This window comes from Heterodontus francisci, chromosome 4 (assembly GCF_036365525.1).
Source record: "Heterodontus francisci isolate sHetFra1 chromosome 4, sHetFra1.hap1, whole genome shotgun sequence".
Lineage (NCBI taxonomy): Eukaryota > Metazoa > Chordata > Chondrichthyes > Heterodontiformes > Heterodontidae > Heterodontus > Heterodontus francisci.
In genome coordinates, this window is record NC_090374.1 from 191,532,388 (window position 1) to 191,550,216 (window position 17,829).

The 17,829-nt window shown below is 46.1% G+C and overlaps 1 protein-coding gene across 1 annotated transcript in view; it reads right to left on the reverse strand.

Annotated features, from left to right (window-relative positions):
- Positions 1-3,314: 3,314 nt before the first annotated feature.
- gldc (glycine dehydrogenase (decarboxylating)) overlaps positions 3,315-17,829 on the reverse strand; it is a 213,882-nt gene continuing 199,367 nt past the window's right edge. Inside the window, exons 24-25 of the mRNA XM_068030712.1 lie at positions 17,340-17,420; positions 3,315-3,998 (exon numbers count right to left, since the gene is read on the reverse strand). Coding sequence (XP_067886813.1) covers positions 3,855-3,998; positions 17,340-17,420 — 225 coding nt within the window. The 3' untranslated portion in view covers positions 3,315-3,854. The remainder of the gene's footprint in view (positions 3,999-17,339; positions 17,421-17,829) is intronic.

The window sequence follows — 17,829 nt, forward strand, 5'->3', positions numbered from 1 at the left end:
TCCTTTCAATGCTTCACATAGTCCATAATGTTTTGTATCTATTCCTTAGGTATAAACAAGACTAATGGGCCTGTAGTTAACTGTGTCTGCTTTGCCACCCTTTTTGAAAATGAATGTCATGTTAGTCTGCTCCCCAGTATCCAGTGACTCCCTCCAAATATTTCTCAATGTCTTCCAATACTCACCAGTCTTATTATTTTGGGATATATACCATCTGTCCCTGGTGATTAGCTTGTTTTGAGCTCTTTTAACCTCTCTAGACTTCCATCTCATTTCTATGGAAGTCATTGACTCTACTTAGGTTATTGCTACTTGGGGAAGTTGTGTTGCTAACACTTTCCTTTGTGAATATTTGGACAGAGAATATTAACTGGGCTGCTCATATTTTGTTTAGCCTTGTTTGCAATTGTCTGACTATCCTCTTTCTGTTCTTACTGTCATGTTTTGTATCTGAAATTATGGTTTCTTCCTGTCTTAGTCCCTCTGACCCCAACCCCCATCCCACCCGTAACATGTTGCTATATTCATCTCTGTGAACCCCTTCCTATCTGCGGGATTCGTAAAGTGTTTTCTCTTTTCCTGTTTCATATTTGATTTGTTACTTCATTTAGGATCATGCTTTCTCCTACTATGTTGTTAATTCTGGTTATGTATTTATGGCTCTATGTTTCCCATTTTGCCTTTAAAGGTGATCCACTCGACTGTTACTAAAGTTGCGTTGAACACCCCTCACCCACCAACTTACTGAAGCTGTTTCCTCACACCTGGTTCCTGATCCTGGTTATTTCTCAATCCCAGATCATATCCACTTGATTGTTCTGTTGCCACCTGCCCAGAGTGCGCAACAACTTGAGGGGCATCTACAGCAGATTCCCCAATGACTGAGGCCCTAAGCCCAGTCGGAGTATCTCTTCTGAATATTCTGACTGCTGCTGCAGAGGTTTTCAGTATCTAATCCTGTCTGGTTTAAATGTGCTGTGGGATCAGATGGAGAGCTCATCCACAAGATGTTGCTGCTCAGATACTTGCTCCCATGCAGATCAGTGGCTGGTTAAACAATAATGGGGTTACAGCCCCTCAGGGAAATGCCACATCCAGTTTCCCCCACCCTAAATGGTAATAGATGCAGGACCAACCATCCACCATGTGCAGAGGCATCTCCACACCCAACTCAAAAAAATACCAAGATGCTAAATGATTCCCACTACACTCAGCTGGGAAATCCCTCATGTACTCCTGTTAGTAAGGGCAAAAGATTAGGATGTAAAATACATAAAACATACACTAGGGTGAAGCACAATACACAAAAAAAACACTAGCCCCTTAAAGTAGTTAGTTATTGGGAATTAAATCTGGTTGCTTTTTATTTCAATTGTGATCACAGATTTCTTCTGATGATGAAGAATAAGGTACAAGCAGGTCATAGCATTCACCTCAATAACAGTTCTTAGTACAGAGGGTGTATTCGATCACTGCAGTGTGCACATGTGGTGAGGACTTAATACATTGATCAGATGTAGTTAAAGGTCTCATCTGAGAGCCTGGGTATCACTTGTTGGATGCAATCATCTTTCAGCAGGTCTCTGACCATCAGCATTTTGCTCTGCTTTTGGCTGTGAGTTGAGCCTCCAATATTAGGCCACTGACTGGCAAAGCTGTGTAGCAAATTACAACGATTTTGGAAAGCCTTGGGATGAAAAAAAATGCTGTGCCCTTTCATTCTCCTGCTAGCTTTCCAGGGGAGAAATGATGAAATCACTTGTCCTGCTATTCATCCTGTTTCAGTCGCATTCACCCCAGAAGCCAACTTCAGGGCTGGGATTTTCAATCACTCGTGGGGGTGAGAATGGGAGCCAGTGCAATTTGAAATCAGTGTCCCGATGCCTCTAGGAAGCACTGGTATTTTCAAAGTGAGAGCGGGGGCTGGTTGAGGGGGAGCCGAGTACCCTCCAAACCATCCAATTAACGGCCTGTTATGCTCCTCGAGGAGTTGGTTAACAGACTGGGAAGGGCCAGAAGGTGATTTCCAATTCGCAAATCAACAAACCTGAACAGTCAGGTGCACATTAGTGCACAGCTGTCGGGTTCAATGTGGAAAGCAATCAAATAATTTTTTGCCATCAGGGGTTTTTGTGTGAGATCGGGTGCCGTATCTTTCAGTTGACCATTCGGCCAGTTCTCTGCGCAGTGAGACTGCTGGCTCTCTAATGTCCTGCCTCCTCTATTCTGCAAGGCAGCGGCAGGCCCAGTCATGGCTGCCGTCCGTCTTTGATAATGGTGCTCAGCAGGCAGCTCCTGCCTCCTGACAGAGCTCGGTGCCACTAACTGGGCACTGAGCTCACCGCCGGCCCAACTAGGGCGCTGACATTTGAAGATCGTGTCGTGGGCATGACACAGTGTGGGGTTGGGGACCGGAAATTATCTGGGTGTCGGGTTCCTGACCCCAGACTGAAAATCTCTGAACTGACTTGATGCAGAGATCCCCTATGGTAGTTTGGAATTATCCTGAAATCTAACAGTTCAGAGCTGTGATGACCTTGATTGCCATTGGCAAAGCCACGCACCTGCTGAAGGTTGTTTGCAGGTCAGATCAGACCACACAACTGTCAATCCCTTTGCAGGCTCTGCTTGAGCACAGAATAGACTGGATATTCCTGGGAAGGTGTGGCTGTATCCATAGCCATGGCAGTGTGGATATAGGCAATCTGCATTTGGTTCCATTGAACCTGTTTCACATCCCTCCTTTCATCCTCAGCTTTCTCCAAGTAACACAAGAGGAGGAAATTTCCATATCCATAATTTGGATTTCAGTAATGATTAAATTTTGCTGCAAGGAATAAGAAACCATCCCCCAAAATGCAACAATGTGACATTCAGATTTCACAAATCCAAAATTAAAGTCCACTTTTATATATGCTCCAAGTATGCTGGTTGCCCTCAAAGCACTTCACTCTTTCAGCCCAGAACATAACTGGCCCCAATTCCCCATTTTATATGGTGACAAAGGAGAACACAGGAAAATCTGGGAATTCCTTCTAAACTGATTTGCTGCCTCAGTAATATTGAGTTTAATATTAATTTTAAATGCTTTTTTGTGCAAGAGCAGATGGTGTAGAACTCAGTGGTGATCTGATGAGGGATCTCTGTCCAATTTCGTGCTCCACCAGCTATGGCAATTGGAAAATCATCCCATAAATTCTTTCAGGAAAAGTACATTTGAAATGCTTTAAAGCTACCTATGTAGAACTTGAATGAATAGAACATAAAAAGTACTGACAGTCTTCATTACAGGACCAAGTGAAAAAATATGAAAATCAGTTCAAGAATTTTTATTGGAATGATAAGATAGTTAAAATTTACATTGTTTTTAATTTCTATTAACCAGGAATACTGGTTACAGTTATAGAAGCACTGACAATTACAAACAAGAACATCAAAAGTAAACATTAAAAATACTACCTTCTAGGACCACTTTGTCACTGGGCCACAGATGTATATGATCTGACAATCTGCTGCTTGTCTAACAGCTAGTGAACACAATACATTACAATCAATCACATCTGCAACCACAGCAGTTCTCAACTCAAGTCTAGAAAAAAGTGCACAGGATCAAGGCCACTGATGTAACTCAATGCTGCTTAATTTTGAGGCACTGAATACCATCAGTTGAAGTGTGGCTTTAGACGTAGTGTCTGCTCTTTAAAAACCGTTAGCAGCTGTTTCAATACAAATTGAGATATCTGGCTTGCCGGATCTTGATTTTGAAAACAAAAAAAAAATCACGTAGTTGGGTTTGTTGACAGCAATTATCTACTGAATTCAACACCCGCAAAAAATCAACCCATGATGAAGCCTTACGACGAAGCTCTTTTCTGTTCCGTGAAGGGCGATTCATAAGCTTCCATAGGTGGGCAGGAACAGACCAAGTGCTGATCTCCATAGAGGTCATCAATTCGAGCAATTGTCGGCCAAAATTTGGTTTCTGGTTTCACAAACGGCTGCAAAATAACCCATTTTATATTAGTACACTGGCAGGCATAAACATCTCCATTGTCCAAGACTGAAGTGATTCATTTGTAGATATTCCTGGTGCAATCTGACCTCGTTGACAAAGATTTTCCAGTTCAGAAACACAGCAAAAAATGTTTGCAAGCCTTGTGAAAGATTAGTTACCAATTTTAGTAAATACTTAATGATTAAAACCCACAAAATCTAAAGTAGCACAATCTTCCTACTTCTTGCTCACAAGTGAAAATACAGAAGAGACACTTTTTTTTGATCCTGTTATGAAGGCGTTTCCATGTTTTAATATTTTTTGAGGACTGTGTGTCTGTGGCAATCTGAGGAGCTGCTGGACTTTTTCTTAAAAAAGGTCACTGGAAGGACTTGGGACTTGGTTTAAAAACACACACTGGAAGTCACATGTCTTCAGCTAAGTAAACGACAGGAGCCTTGGTGTCTAGGGGGAGTTGTTTACAGAGACGTGACATGTCAGGATTTATGGTGGTCAAGAGTTAGTTTCGTTTTGAATTGTTTTAAGTCAGTTGGGTTTGTAACCTGCTGAGACAAGCACTCAACACATCCTTTCTCCACCTGTCTGAGAAACCCTGAGAATCCAGTGTGTGATAGCTGAAACCCCTGATGCCGTACTTCTCCTGAAAAACCTGCCAGACTAATTCTCGACGTCGCCTGAAAAAGATTGCTCCAAAACGATCCCAGTGACAGCCGTCTAGGCGTTTTTGGGATGCCAGAAAAGGGACCACTGATATCATACTATATCATATCCTTTTTCTTCAATAATTAACAAGTATTTGGACAAAATTTTTTTTTGCCTTTTTGTAAAAAAATCTCTGCAGAGAAGACATCTTCATTTAATCTTTAACTGGTGTGCGTGTGTTGGACTAAGTTGGAAGGGAACTTTTATATATTAATGTTATAACCAGGTGAGAAAGAGGTCCAGGGTTCCCTCTCAGCCTTCACCCGGTCTTACTGTAACAGGGTTTTATTTTAAATACACCGTGTTTTTAGCTCCCCCGTGGTGAATCCTTGTTCACCGCTTTCCAATTATAAGGCAAAGAAACCAGCACAAACAGGCTTTCTTAGGTTTAAAGAAGAAAAGTTGAAATTTATTAAACTTAAACTTAAATTTGGTTAATGTCTACGGATACATGACGCCCCCATGCTAGCATGCAAACGTGATACATATAAGCAAATAGAGACAGAAAATGGCGGAAGAAAAATAAAGTGGAAAAGTTTGAGACATATCTGAAGAGTTTTTGTTATGGGTCTTCGAGCTCACTGTAGAATGAGTTCTTGATTGTAGGTAGATCTTGCTTTTCGTTGGGGCCCAGTATTCTTCTTAAACCTTGTTTGCTGTAGAGACTTTTCTCTCTTGGGGTTCATGTGTCTTCAATGGATTCAGAAGTGTGAGGGAAAGAGATGGGAGCAGACAGGAGAGATCGTCTCAGTCCAGGAGCAAACCGACATGCTGCCTTCAAACTCTCTGTGGCCAGTTCAAAAGAAAACCCTGGAACAGCCAGGCAGTCATGTGACCAGCTGGTGTAACCAGTCCTGGCCCTTGTGGATTATATCCTCCTTACCAGGCCCTGGAACACGCTTCCTCACCTTTGATGTCTGTTAGTATGTAAATGTTTTTCTCCAGCCACGGCGGATCTATTTAACAAGTCATTTCCTCGTTCCAACAACAGTTGAAAATCAATGTTCATGACAAACTTGATGTGCCTCATTCTTGGCAGGTAGGGGCCTAGCATGACACCTCCACACCCGGCAGAATGTAATGAAATGCGATTTGAGAAAAGCGCATTTCATTAAAAAGGTTGAGAGAAAATATAAGATACAGAAAAAAAACATGCAGTTCCGAAGAAGGGTCACTGACCCGAAACGTTAACTCTGCTTCTCTTTTCACAGATGCTGCCAGACCTGCTGAGTGGTTCCAGCATTTCTTGTTTTTATTATGCATTTCTCTCATTCATTCACAAATCCTAAAACTTATTAAAATCGCCCCTATTTTGGAATCCTAACAAATATGTGGGGCTGAATTTTACAGGTCCCTTGACACCGCGGGTCACGGTGCAGGGACCGGTAAAATGCTGCGGGGACAGGCTTGCCTCGATGTCGAGGTGGGCCCGCTGTATATTACCGGCGGTGGGCGGGACCTCGGTGCGGCCCCACCCCCCCACCCTAGCCGCAGCGCAGCGCAGTACAATTAACATATGGTAATGATTACTTACCTTTGCTGATTATGCAGCCCACCGCCTCTCCACCGACACTGCCGGATTTTCGTTGAATGGGCGGCCGTCACGATCTGAAAAGCCTGCGGGTCCTCAGAGGCAGAAGTTGTCGCCAGCGAAGGTAAGTTGTGTTATTCAGGGTCTCACTCTGCATTCTGGGAGGGAGGGGGGGGATATGCAGGGGTCTTACTCTGTATTCTTAAAGGGAGGGGGGATACACAAGGGTCGCACTCTGCATTCTGAAAGGGAGAGGATCTGGGATTACTGGAGGGAAAGCTGTGCTGGCATGAAGGGAGATACCGTGTACCATCCCTCCGTTAACAGTGTACGCTCTGTGTTTGTGAGGGGGCAATGGCATACAAGGCACCCTGTGTGTCGGGAGGGTGCCAGAAAGGGCAGGAGCATTAAAGTGTTATGGATGGTGGAGCCCGCCATTACGTTTGCCGTGCATCTGCAGGCCCCACATGACATGCCATCGGATGTCAGAGCACCAGTGTCAGAGGAGATTGCACATATAGAAAAGGGTGGTGACATGTCTCTGTGCCCTGCTCAAGGATGACCTGCAGCCCATGGGCTCCGGTCGACATCCCATATCTTTGTTCCTCATAGTGGCAGCAGTTCTCAAGCCTGACACCACTGCAACCGTTTAGGGGTCCACCGGAGACCTTTGTGGGGTCACACAGTCAGCAGTGCACCACTGCAACAGGGAGGTCACCAATGCCCAGCACCGGAGGGCCAGTGAGTATGTCCGCTTCAGGATGGACTCTCACAGCCAGGCCCAGAGGCCCATTGAGAACGATAGTTGTAATATTTATAGACTGCACTCATGTGGCCATCAGGCCTCCTGCCAGGCTACTACCTGCCGACATCACCATTAAAGGAGCCCTCTCAATCTTGGTGAAGCTGGTATGTGAACACCACAGATGCTTGCAGCGAATGTCTGACCACTTCTCAGGCAGCTGCCATGACACCTGGGTCTTGCGCCAGTCCCGGCTGCCACTGCTGTTCACTGAACTGGCTCAGATGGAGGGGTGGCTTCTTGGAGGCATGGCTCCCGACCCCGGTGAGAGACTCCACCACTGCTGCAGAGGAGAGATACAACACCAGCCACTGAGCTACATGAGCCACCATTGAGCAGGAGATCGGCATGCTGAAAGAGTGCCTCCAATGCCTGTATGGATAGGGTGATGTCCTGTACTACGGGCCGAAAAGGTCAGCTCCTTTCTTTGCTGCTCTGCACAACCACGCACCCAATAGGGGCCAGGGCCTGGCATAATGAGGAGAAACGTCAACAGGATTCATCCTCGGACTATGAGGACGCTGAGGACCTACAACATGAAAGACGCATGGGAGGACAGAAGGCACCCAGGCTCTACACGCAGGGCTAGCAGTGAGGTAGGGACGTACGGTAGTGGCTTATCAGACAAAGGCTGTTTGCTCCATAGGAACTGACAGGAACTCTGCAAACCATACATCACCCTCGCTCACCTGCTGTGCACCAGTCCACATCTGCAGCATCTCTGTGTAAACCATTAGAGGCAGCAGCTGACTGAGCCAATGTCCATGTCACTGCATCCATGGAGACGCTCATGTGTAATGGTGGCATGGCAATGATGTTATTGCATACGTTGGCTCTCCTGAAAGGCCAACGGTGCAAAGGGATGTGACATTGATGCTACATGCTGGCACACATCATTCACACAGAGAAAAGGACACACATGTTGGTGAGGAACATTTAGTGAAAGATGTATTTACATTGCTGTGACACCCGTACATTCCCATTTGTGTCAGTGTGTTCTGTGTAAACCTCTGTAATACCTTTTATGGTCTATTTAAGTCTTGAGATGCAGTGGTTTTTGTCAAGGTTCATCCCAAGCAGCTCTGTAACACAGGAGTCTGTGCTCTACGGGCTGTTCCCAGGGACGCACACCGAGACAAACATCAACTGCTGCTGGAGGACTATCAATTCGGTGAAAGACGCCCTTTGGTCTGCCCGAAACTTGCTGGTCTTCCAGCGCAAAGAGTTGTCCACCACCGAATGTTGCAGACTGGCACATTCCAAGGTCCAGGACTACGTGCTGAGGGACGCACTAAAGCTTGGGGCAGCCGCAGTAAAGGCTCAATGGGGAAAGACCACAGTGTAAGGTTCCCCCACCAAGCTGGACTGAGGGGCTGGATCCATGGGAAACCCCTCGAACTGTATCGTTAATATTCTGAATTGTTGTAAATGTAAAACTGTAATTGACATGACAATTGTGAAACGGAAGGGTTGGGAAGAAACTCATGACAGTATTGAAGGAAACTGATCTCCCTTGCAATGTTTGTATTTTTTGGTGCTGTTTGGAAACTGTTTGGCAATGTAATTTTTACAGATTTTTATGAATAAAGTATATTTTGGAAATAAAAAAAAAAATTTAAGTCTTACGCACTGGAATATGCAAATTTAAGATTATTCAGCCAGGTGCAGCACGCCTACAAGAAGGAATGTTACACTTGAGTGGGAGAAGAGGATCACAACTTCACAGGACACTAGGACACAGCAGGGTGAGTATGTGGCAGCAAAGCGGAAAGTGCTGGGGTCACTCAGCAGGTCAGGCAGCATTTGTGGAGAGAGAAGCAGAGTTAACGTTCAGGTCTGTGAACTTGGACAAGTTAACTCTGCTTCTCTCTCCACAGATGCTGCCTGACCTGCTGGATTTCTGCAGCCCTTTCTGCTTTGCTGCCAGATTGACAGCAGCCCCACTCTTCAACAGTCAGGTAAGTATTTCTTTTTCAGCTGTCAGGAAGCAGGTGCTGGGGCTCTTAAAATAGGGCCCCAGCACCTGCTACACAACTGTCAAAACTCTCTCACTGCGCCTAATGTCCCTCCTCTCCTCACGTAATATGGGGAGGGCGGCTCGGCGCAGTGATTCCAAGCAGCCCTGGAGCGTAATATTGTGGGGGCTCGGCGGTGGCCGGCAAATGCAGGCACGCCGCCGAGTTCAAAGGGCGCTGTCAAAATTCAACCTGTGGCTCTTGGGGAAGTTTTTTTTTCCAGTTTGCCCATTTTCATAACTGCTTAGGGTGTCTTTGATGGTTAGGTTTAATTAGCCCTGAGTTGGAATTTTTTGTACAGGAGAATCAGCAGGGTGGGGGGGGGGGGGGGAGGGCGGGTCTATCCTGAACTCTCTTTCAGTACTTTGCTGAGTCATGCAAAGGCTTTTGACTTTAGGAGGATGGGTTGTTCCTTTGGTTCTGACTGTGGGGGAGGATTCTTTGCTAATCTCCCCTTTGTTCCAGAGGACACTCCTGCCTGCAGGTATTTGTGCAGACTCTACTGCACACCCCTGTGGCACTTTGACTAGGTGAGGCATCACCCTCATGGTTTCTCTGCTCCCTAGAGATCTTTCCTTGTCTGTGCAGGCTCCTGTAAATGCTGTTAGCAACTCTGGTGGGGTGCTTCTGGTGTCTGCATTTACATAGGAGGATGTGGAGTCTAACTTTTATAGCATTTCGGAGTTGGCTGACTGGACAGTAGGGGTTTTCATCCAGGATTCCTCCCGGACTTCCTTTAACCTGCCCTCTTGGTCCCTTTTTCTCTTTCTCTTTCTAAACTTTTGCCAGTCTTGTGCCTGCCTGTCCTTTTTTGTGCTCGGTGGGGGTCCCTTACAGTTCACCAGCCCTCTGCTGGAGGGTCCTCCTAACACCGGTACAAGACTTAGGGGTGCAGGTTTCACTGTAGGTTGGGGTTTTCTCTCAACCTGGTACATGTGACAACTCCTGCAGTACTCCACCACATCTTTGTAGAGTTTTGGCCAGTCAAACTGCTGTCTTATGCGGGCTTTGGTCTTTCATATACCGGTGTGTACAGCCACTGTAGTCTCGTGGGCCTTTCTTAATATTTCTCCCCGGTACCTCTGTGGCATCACTAACTGGTGAACTACTGTCCACTGCTTGCTCTCAGGTCTGTGAGGAGAACGACATTTCCTCATCAGTACCTCATTATTTAAATAGTAGCAATCGGTGACTCCCTCTGCTTCACTTTCAGACTGTGCAGCCTGTGCTAACTCTGGCAATACTGGGTTGGCTCGCTTAGTCTCAGCTAGGGAAAATCCATTTAATTCATTTCCTGGGACTCCGAACTTTCCAAAGAAAGTCTCGGACAGACAGACCTCATGGTCTTCTGCCTGCAGTCCCAATACAGTCTCCTCTGGGGAGCTGGTTTGATCATGGCCTGATTCATTACACATTCAGGGACTCTGCAGGAGACCGTCTCCTGCCACTGCCCTGTCTCTCTGACCTCCTGTGGTCTTTCTTTTACTGCTGGTGGGGGGGGGGGGGGTAACACCTTCACCCCCACCAGATCATTACCTAGGAGCAGGTCAACCCTGTCCACAGGCAAACTAGGGACAATCCCTATGGTCACCGGTCCCGAAACTAGGTCGCACTCCAGGTGCACCCGATGTACAGGTACAGGAATACATTGCCCTCCAATACCATTCACCACCATTCCGGTGTTCACTGTACTCTCTGGGGGGAAAGGTCAGGCCTTTTCCCAGTAAAAGGGATCTCGTGGCCCCTGTGTCACTGAGAATCACTATGGGCTTGCTTGCCCCACTTGAGGGGTATGGGGTTTCTTTCCCTTCGGACACAAAACTCTGTTGGACTTCAGGAATCCGATTAAATTTTCCTGCACTTGCAGCCATAACCTTCCTGGGTCTCACTCTTACTGCAGTTAAAGCCACAGCTTGTTCTGCTGTGCTTTCCCTCAGGTTCTCTTCTTCCCTGAGCAGGTGTGCCCTGATTAACCCTACCGGCTTTCCCTTTACTTTCCAGCAGTCAGCTTTTAAATGCCCTGCCTTATTACAATGGAAGCACACAGGTCTCCAGGTCTCACTCTTGCTCACAGCACCTTCCATTTTGGTGAGAGGAGCGCCCCCTGTGCGTCCTGCTTTCCTTTCTCTCCCAGGACTGTTTGGGTTCCTATCACCTTCCCACCCTTTGTCCTTTTCGGATTTGTGGGGGTGACGAGGAAAGGTTCTCCCCTGGGAAACCGACTTATAAATTAAAGAAAACTCATCGGACAGAACGGCCGCTTGCCGGACTCCCCGAACCCACTGCTCCTCTACATGGGTCTTTATGGAGAGTGGGACAGAGTGTTTAAATTCCTCTAACAAAATTACTTGAGATTCTCATTGCTGAGCTGTGCTTTAAGAACCCTCAGCCACTGGTCAAAAGCCAGCTGCTTACTTCTTTCAAACTCCAGATAAGTTTGATTAGCTTGCCTCTTGAGGGTTCGAAACTTTTGGCGATAGGCTTCCGGTGCTAATTAATATTCCCCGAGGATAGCACTGTTTGTCAGTTCATAATTTGATGAACTCTCAGCTGGCAACAGGGAGTAAACACCATGGGCTTTTCCATTTAGCTTGCATTACAGTAAAAGAGGCCAGGTCTCAGCTGGCCATTTTAGCTGCCTTGCCAGTTTCTCAAAGGACACAAAAAGTTCTTTCACATCTTCCTAATTGAATTTTGTAATTAATTGAACTCGTTTTAACAATTCTGTACCCAGCCCTGAATTATGCTCATCCATATTGGCCATGCTTTCACTGGGGATACTCTGTCGCCCCCTCGTTAACTCAAGCCGCCTTAGCTCCCTTTCTTCGCATTCCTTCCGAATATTCTCTCTCTCTCTCTCTCGTTCCTTCTCCTATCTTTTTCTTCATGTTCCTTCTGGAAAGCTCTTTCTTTCTCCCTTTTCTGCCTCTCTCGCTCCCTCTCCTGTCTCTCTCTTTCTCATTCCCTCTCTCCTAATCCAAGTTTCCTTTGTTCCAATTGTATCTTTGCTAGCAGAACCCTGTCTGGGTCTTTTTTTTAAATTCATTCATGGGATGTGGGCGTCGCTGGCCAGGCCAGCATTTATTGCCCAACCCGAATTGCCCTTGAGAAGGTGGTGGTGAGCTGCCTTCTTGAACCACTGCAGTCCATGTGAGGTAGGTACATCCAAAGTGCTGTTAGGAAGGGAGTTCCAGGATTTTGACCCAGCGACAGTGAAGGAACGGCAATATAGTTCCAAGTCAGGATGGTGTGTGACCTGGAGGGGAACTTGCAAGTGGTGGTGTTCCCATGTATTTGCTGCCCTTGTCCTTCTAGTTGGCAGAGGTTGCGGGTTTGGAAGGTGCTGTCTAAGGAGCCTTGGTGCATTGCTGCAGTGCATCTTGTAGATGGTACACACTGCTGCCACTGTGCGTCGGTGATGGAGGGAGTGAATGTTTGTAGATGGGGTGCCAATCAAGTGGGCTGCTTTGTCCTGGATGGTGTCGAGCTTCTTGAGTGTTGTTGGAGCTGCACCCATCCAGGCAAGTGGAGAGTATTCCATCACACATCTGACTTGTGCCTTGTAGATGGTGGACAGGCTTTGGGGAGTCAGGAGGTGAGTTACTCGCTGCAGGATTCCTAGCCTCTGACCTGCTCTTGTAGCCACGGTATTTATATGGCTACTTCAATTCGGTTTCTTGTCAATGGTAGCCCCTAGGATGTTGATAGTGGGGGATTCAGCGATGGTAATGCTGTTGAATGTCAAGGGGAGATGGTTAGATTCTCTCTTGTTGGAGATGGTCATTGCCTGGCACTTCTGTGGCGCGAATGTTACTTGCCACTTCTCAGCCCAAGCCTGGATATTGTCCAGGTCTTGCTGCGTTTCTACATGGACTGCTTCAGTATCTGAGGAGTCACGAATGGTGCTGAACATTGTGCAATTATCAGTGAACATCCCCACTTCTGACCTTATGATTGAAGGAAGGTCATTGATGAAGCAGCTGATGATGGTTGGGCCTAGGACACTACCCTGAGGAACTCCTGCAGTGATGTCCTGGAGCTCAGATGATTGACCTCCAACAACCACAACCTTCCTTTGTGCTAGATATGACTCCAGCCAGCGGAGGGTTTTCCCCCTGATTCCCATTGACCTCAGTTTTGTGAGGGCTCCTTGATGCCATACTGTCAAATGCTGCCTTGATGTCAAGGGCAGTCACTCTCACCTCACCTCTTGAGTTCAGCTCTTTTGTCCATGTTTGAACCAAGGCTGTAATGAGGTCAGGAGCTGAGTGGCCCTGGCGGAACCCAAACTGAGCGTCACTGAGCAGGTTATTGCTAAGCAAGTGCCGCTTGATGGCACTGTTGATGACACCTTCCATCACTTGACTGATGATTGAGAGGAGGCTGATGGGGTGGTAGTTGGCCGGGTTGGATTTGTCCTGCTTTTTGTGTACAGGACATACCTGGGCAATTTTCCACATTGCAGGGTAGATGCCAGTGTTCTGGCTGTACTGGAACAGCTTGGCTAGGGGCGCGGCAAGTTCTGGAGCACAGGTCTTCAGTACTATTGCCGGAATATTGTCAGGGCCCGTAGCTTTTGCAGTATCCAGTGCCTTCAGTCGTTTATTGATATCACGCGGAGTGAATCGAATTGGCTGAAGTCTGGCATCTGTGATGCTGGGGACTTCAGGAGGAGGCCGAGATGGATCATCAACTTGGCACTTCTGGCTGAAGATTGTTGCAAATGCTTCAGCCTTATCTTTCGCACTGATGTGCTGGGCTCCCCCATCATTGAGGATGGGGATATTTGTGGAGCCACCTCCTCCAGTCAGTTGTTTAATTGTCCACCACCATTCTCGGCTGGATGTGGCAGGACTGCAGAGCTTAGATCTGATCCGTTGGTTATGGGATCGCTTAGCTCTGTCTAGCGCATGCTGCTTACGTAGTTTGGCATGCAAGTAGTCCTCTGTTGTAGCTTCACCAGGTTGACACCTCATTTTGAGGAATGCCTGATGCTGCTCCTGGCATGCCCTCCTGCACTCTTCATTGAATCAGGGTTGGTCTCCTGGCTTGATGGTAATGGTAGAGTGGGGGATATGTCGGGCCATGAGGTTACAGATTGTGGTTGAGTACAATTCTGCTGCTGCTGATGGCCCACAGCACCTCATGGACCAGTTTTGCATTTCTAGATCTGTTTGAAATCTACCCCATTTAGCACGGTGATAGTGCCACACAACACGATGGACAGTATCCTCAATGTGAAGGCGGGACTTCGTCTCCACAAGGACTGTGCGGTGGTCACTCCTACCAATACTGTCATGGACAGAAGCATCTGCGGCAGGCAGATTGGTGAGGATGAGGTCAAGTATGTTCTTCCCTCGTGTTGGTTCCCCCACCACCTGCCGCAGACCCAGTCTCGCAGCCATGTCCTTTAGGACTCGGCCAGCTCGGTCAGTCGTGGTGCTACCGAGCCACTCTTGGTGATGGATCCCACCCAGAGTACATTTTGTGCCCTTGCCACCCTCAGAGCTTCTTCCAAGTGGTGTTCAACATGGAGGAGTACTGAGTCATCAGCTGAGGGAGGGCGGTAGGTGGTAATCAGTAGGAGGTTACCTTGCCCATGTTTGACCTGATGCCATGAGACTTCATGGGGTCCGGAGTCGATGTTGAGGACTCCCAGGGCAACTCCCTCCCTACTGTATACCACTGTGCCCCCACCTCTGCTGGGTCTGTCCTGCCGGTGGGACAGGACGTACCCGGGGATGGTGATGGCAGTGTCTGGGACATTGTCTGTAAGGTATGATTCTGTGAGACTGACTATGTCAGGCTGTTGCTTCACTAGTCTGTGGGACAGCTCTCCCAACTTTGGCACAAGCCCCCAGATGTTAGTAAGGAGGACTTCGCAGGGTCGACAGGGCTGGGTTTGCCATTGTCGTTTCCGGTGCCTAGGTCGATGCCGGGTGGTCCGTCCGGTTTCATTCCTTTTTATTGACTTCGTAGCGGTTCGGAACAACTGAGTGGCTTGCTGGGCCATTTCAGAGGGCATGTAAGAGTTAACCACATTGCTGTGGGTCTGGAGTCACATGCAGGCCAGACCAGGTAAGGACAGCAGATTTCCTTTCCTAAAGGACATTAGTGAACCAGATGGGTTTTTACAACAATCGACAATAGTTTCATGGCCATCATTAGACTAGCTTTTAATTGCAGATTTATTAATTAAATTCAAATTCCACCTTCTGCTGTGGTGGGATTCGAATCCAAGTCCCCAGAGGAATACCCTGAGAGGACTTCAGGACTACAACTTCAACTAAGGACACCGGGACTAAATTTCAGTATTTAAATTCCATTTTTATTAAGGACTCTACTCCAATCTCCCAACTCTTTTTTCCCCTCTGTAATCTATTTGTGTGTGTGTGCGCCTCTCGTGTGAATGTGAGCGTGGATGCGTCGCGTATTTTAGTAATTTTAACTGGTTTAGAGTGATAAGGTTCATAAACTTACATCTTTCTTGTTTAAACTCAAGAAAACCTGCCTGATTGGTTCATTTGTAAATAGAGTAACAGGAGCAAGTGCTCACTGAGGTGGTAAGATAAATCACTGTGTTAAAAAAAGATAAACCCTGTTGCAGTCAAATCAGAGAAGGGGCGAAAGGGGAGCCTGAGACCCCCTTCCTCACCTGATTGTAACACTGCGGGAATCTGAGGAGCTGCTGGACTTTGTTTTTTTTGAAAAAAGGTCACTGGAAGGACTTTGGGACTTGGTTTAAAACCACACTGGACGTCACATGTATTCAGCGAAGTAAACAACAGGAGCCTTGGTGACCAGGGTAGTTGTTTACAGAGAAGTGACATATCAAGATTTATGGTGGTCAAGAGTTTGCTTCGTTTCGGATTGTTTTGAGTCAGTTGGATTTGCAGCCTGCTGACAGAAGCACCCAGTTCATCTTTTCTCCACCTCTCTGAGAAACCCTGAGAACCCAGTGTGTGATAGCTGAAACCCCTGATGCCGCATTTCTCCTGAAAAGCCTGCCAGACTAATCCTTGACGTTGCCTGAAGAGAACTGCTCCAGAAAGGTCCCAGTGACAGCCGTCTACGTGTATTTGGGACGCCATAAAAGGGACAACTGATATAATTCCATATATTAACCTTTTCCTTCAAGAATTAACAAGTATTTGGCCAAAGTATTTTTTCTGTCTTTTTGTATTAAAAAAATCTCTGCAGAGAAAACCTCATTTTTTCTTTAACCAGTGTGCGTATGTAGGGAACTTTCATATTTCAATCTGTGTGTTTAATGCGTTGCATCTTTACTGAATAAGTCTTGTTTTATAATAAATTGATAATTTTGTTGTTTATGAAAGAAACCTGCTTGGTGGATTTTATTCTGAAATAAAAACAGTATATATTTGGCCATATCGTAACTGGTAGACATTTAAATATACTTTGTGACCCATGGAGAAGTGGAACTAGAGAAGCACAGTGCATTCCTCTCGCCTTGGTCGTAACACCCTTTATTTAAAGTTATTTAAAGTGTCTCAAAACATGCTTTGTAAATTGATCATAAAAGTTTGAGGCTGCACTGGAATGGGGCCGCCACTGCATGTTACATACTAAAACTAGTCATTACTAGAACTAGCAAATTGTAGCAAATTATCAAGATTCTTACAACAGCCTTTCACAGCATCAGCTGGACTGGACGGAAGCCCAGACATAAAGGAATAGTGTCCCAACTTGTTGGGATTCCCAGTATCTGCTGAAATCATTGATTCAGCCAAGGATGTTTAGACACATGGATATACATATTGCAAGAACCTACTTGGCAGAGTTAGTAAAAATTCCGAAGAGTGGTAAGTTCCTGAAGTGGTACACCATTTCCAAATAGTATGCTAAAAGGACACAGACAATCCAAGCATGCAAATTTTTAAGAGGAATAATGCAGGTTAAAAATCTGGGCAACGTTTCAGATGACAGGTTTGTGTTCCACTCCCAATGCTTTTTACTGGTGGAGCTTGCTCTTCAAATGTGAACGAAGTCAGGATTTGAGAAGCAAATGGGCACTGATCTCTATATGCAAGGGCAGAGAGTCTAGGATAACACGTTAAAAGAGTTATGTGGAAGTCTGTTCAAGAGTTGCTGAAAATAAATAACGAAAGAGAGTGAGGACCAGATAATGTAGTATGCTAACCTTATGGAAATAGGCTACTCCTGCTCTGAAACAACCTCATGCACTATACGCAGAGCTAACCTAACACTAATATCATGTCTCTTCCCATTATATAAGTTTAGAGTTAGACTTACCAATGGGAAAGCAGCTTGTTCTCGAGAGTAGGGACGGTCCCAATTAGATGCAGCGATGCAAGCCAAAGTGTGTGGAGACATCTTTAAATGAAAATAAACAGAGGTTTTTACTTCCAAAACAGATCAAGCCTCATCAATAAGAAAGAAGGAAAGGCTGCACTGGAATCAGTGGAAATTCACACATACACACACACACACTTATTTGTAGGTTCTCTGCACATTCCATCGAAAGTCAATCTTTCAAATGAAAAATTAAATTGTACAAAATAAAAATAGGAACCAAGAGTCACAAGCAACAACGGCTAAATTTGCAGATGATACAAAGCTAATGAAGATGGTAGAGTCCAGAGCTGGATGGGATAAACTACAGGAGAATTTAAATCTACTTAGGTGAAAATCAATGTAGAAAAATGCAAAGTGCTTCGCACAGGGACAGAAAATCCAGGAAGGGACTATTAATTAAATGAGAAGAAAATAATATAAATGGAAA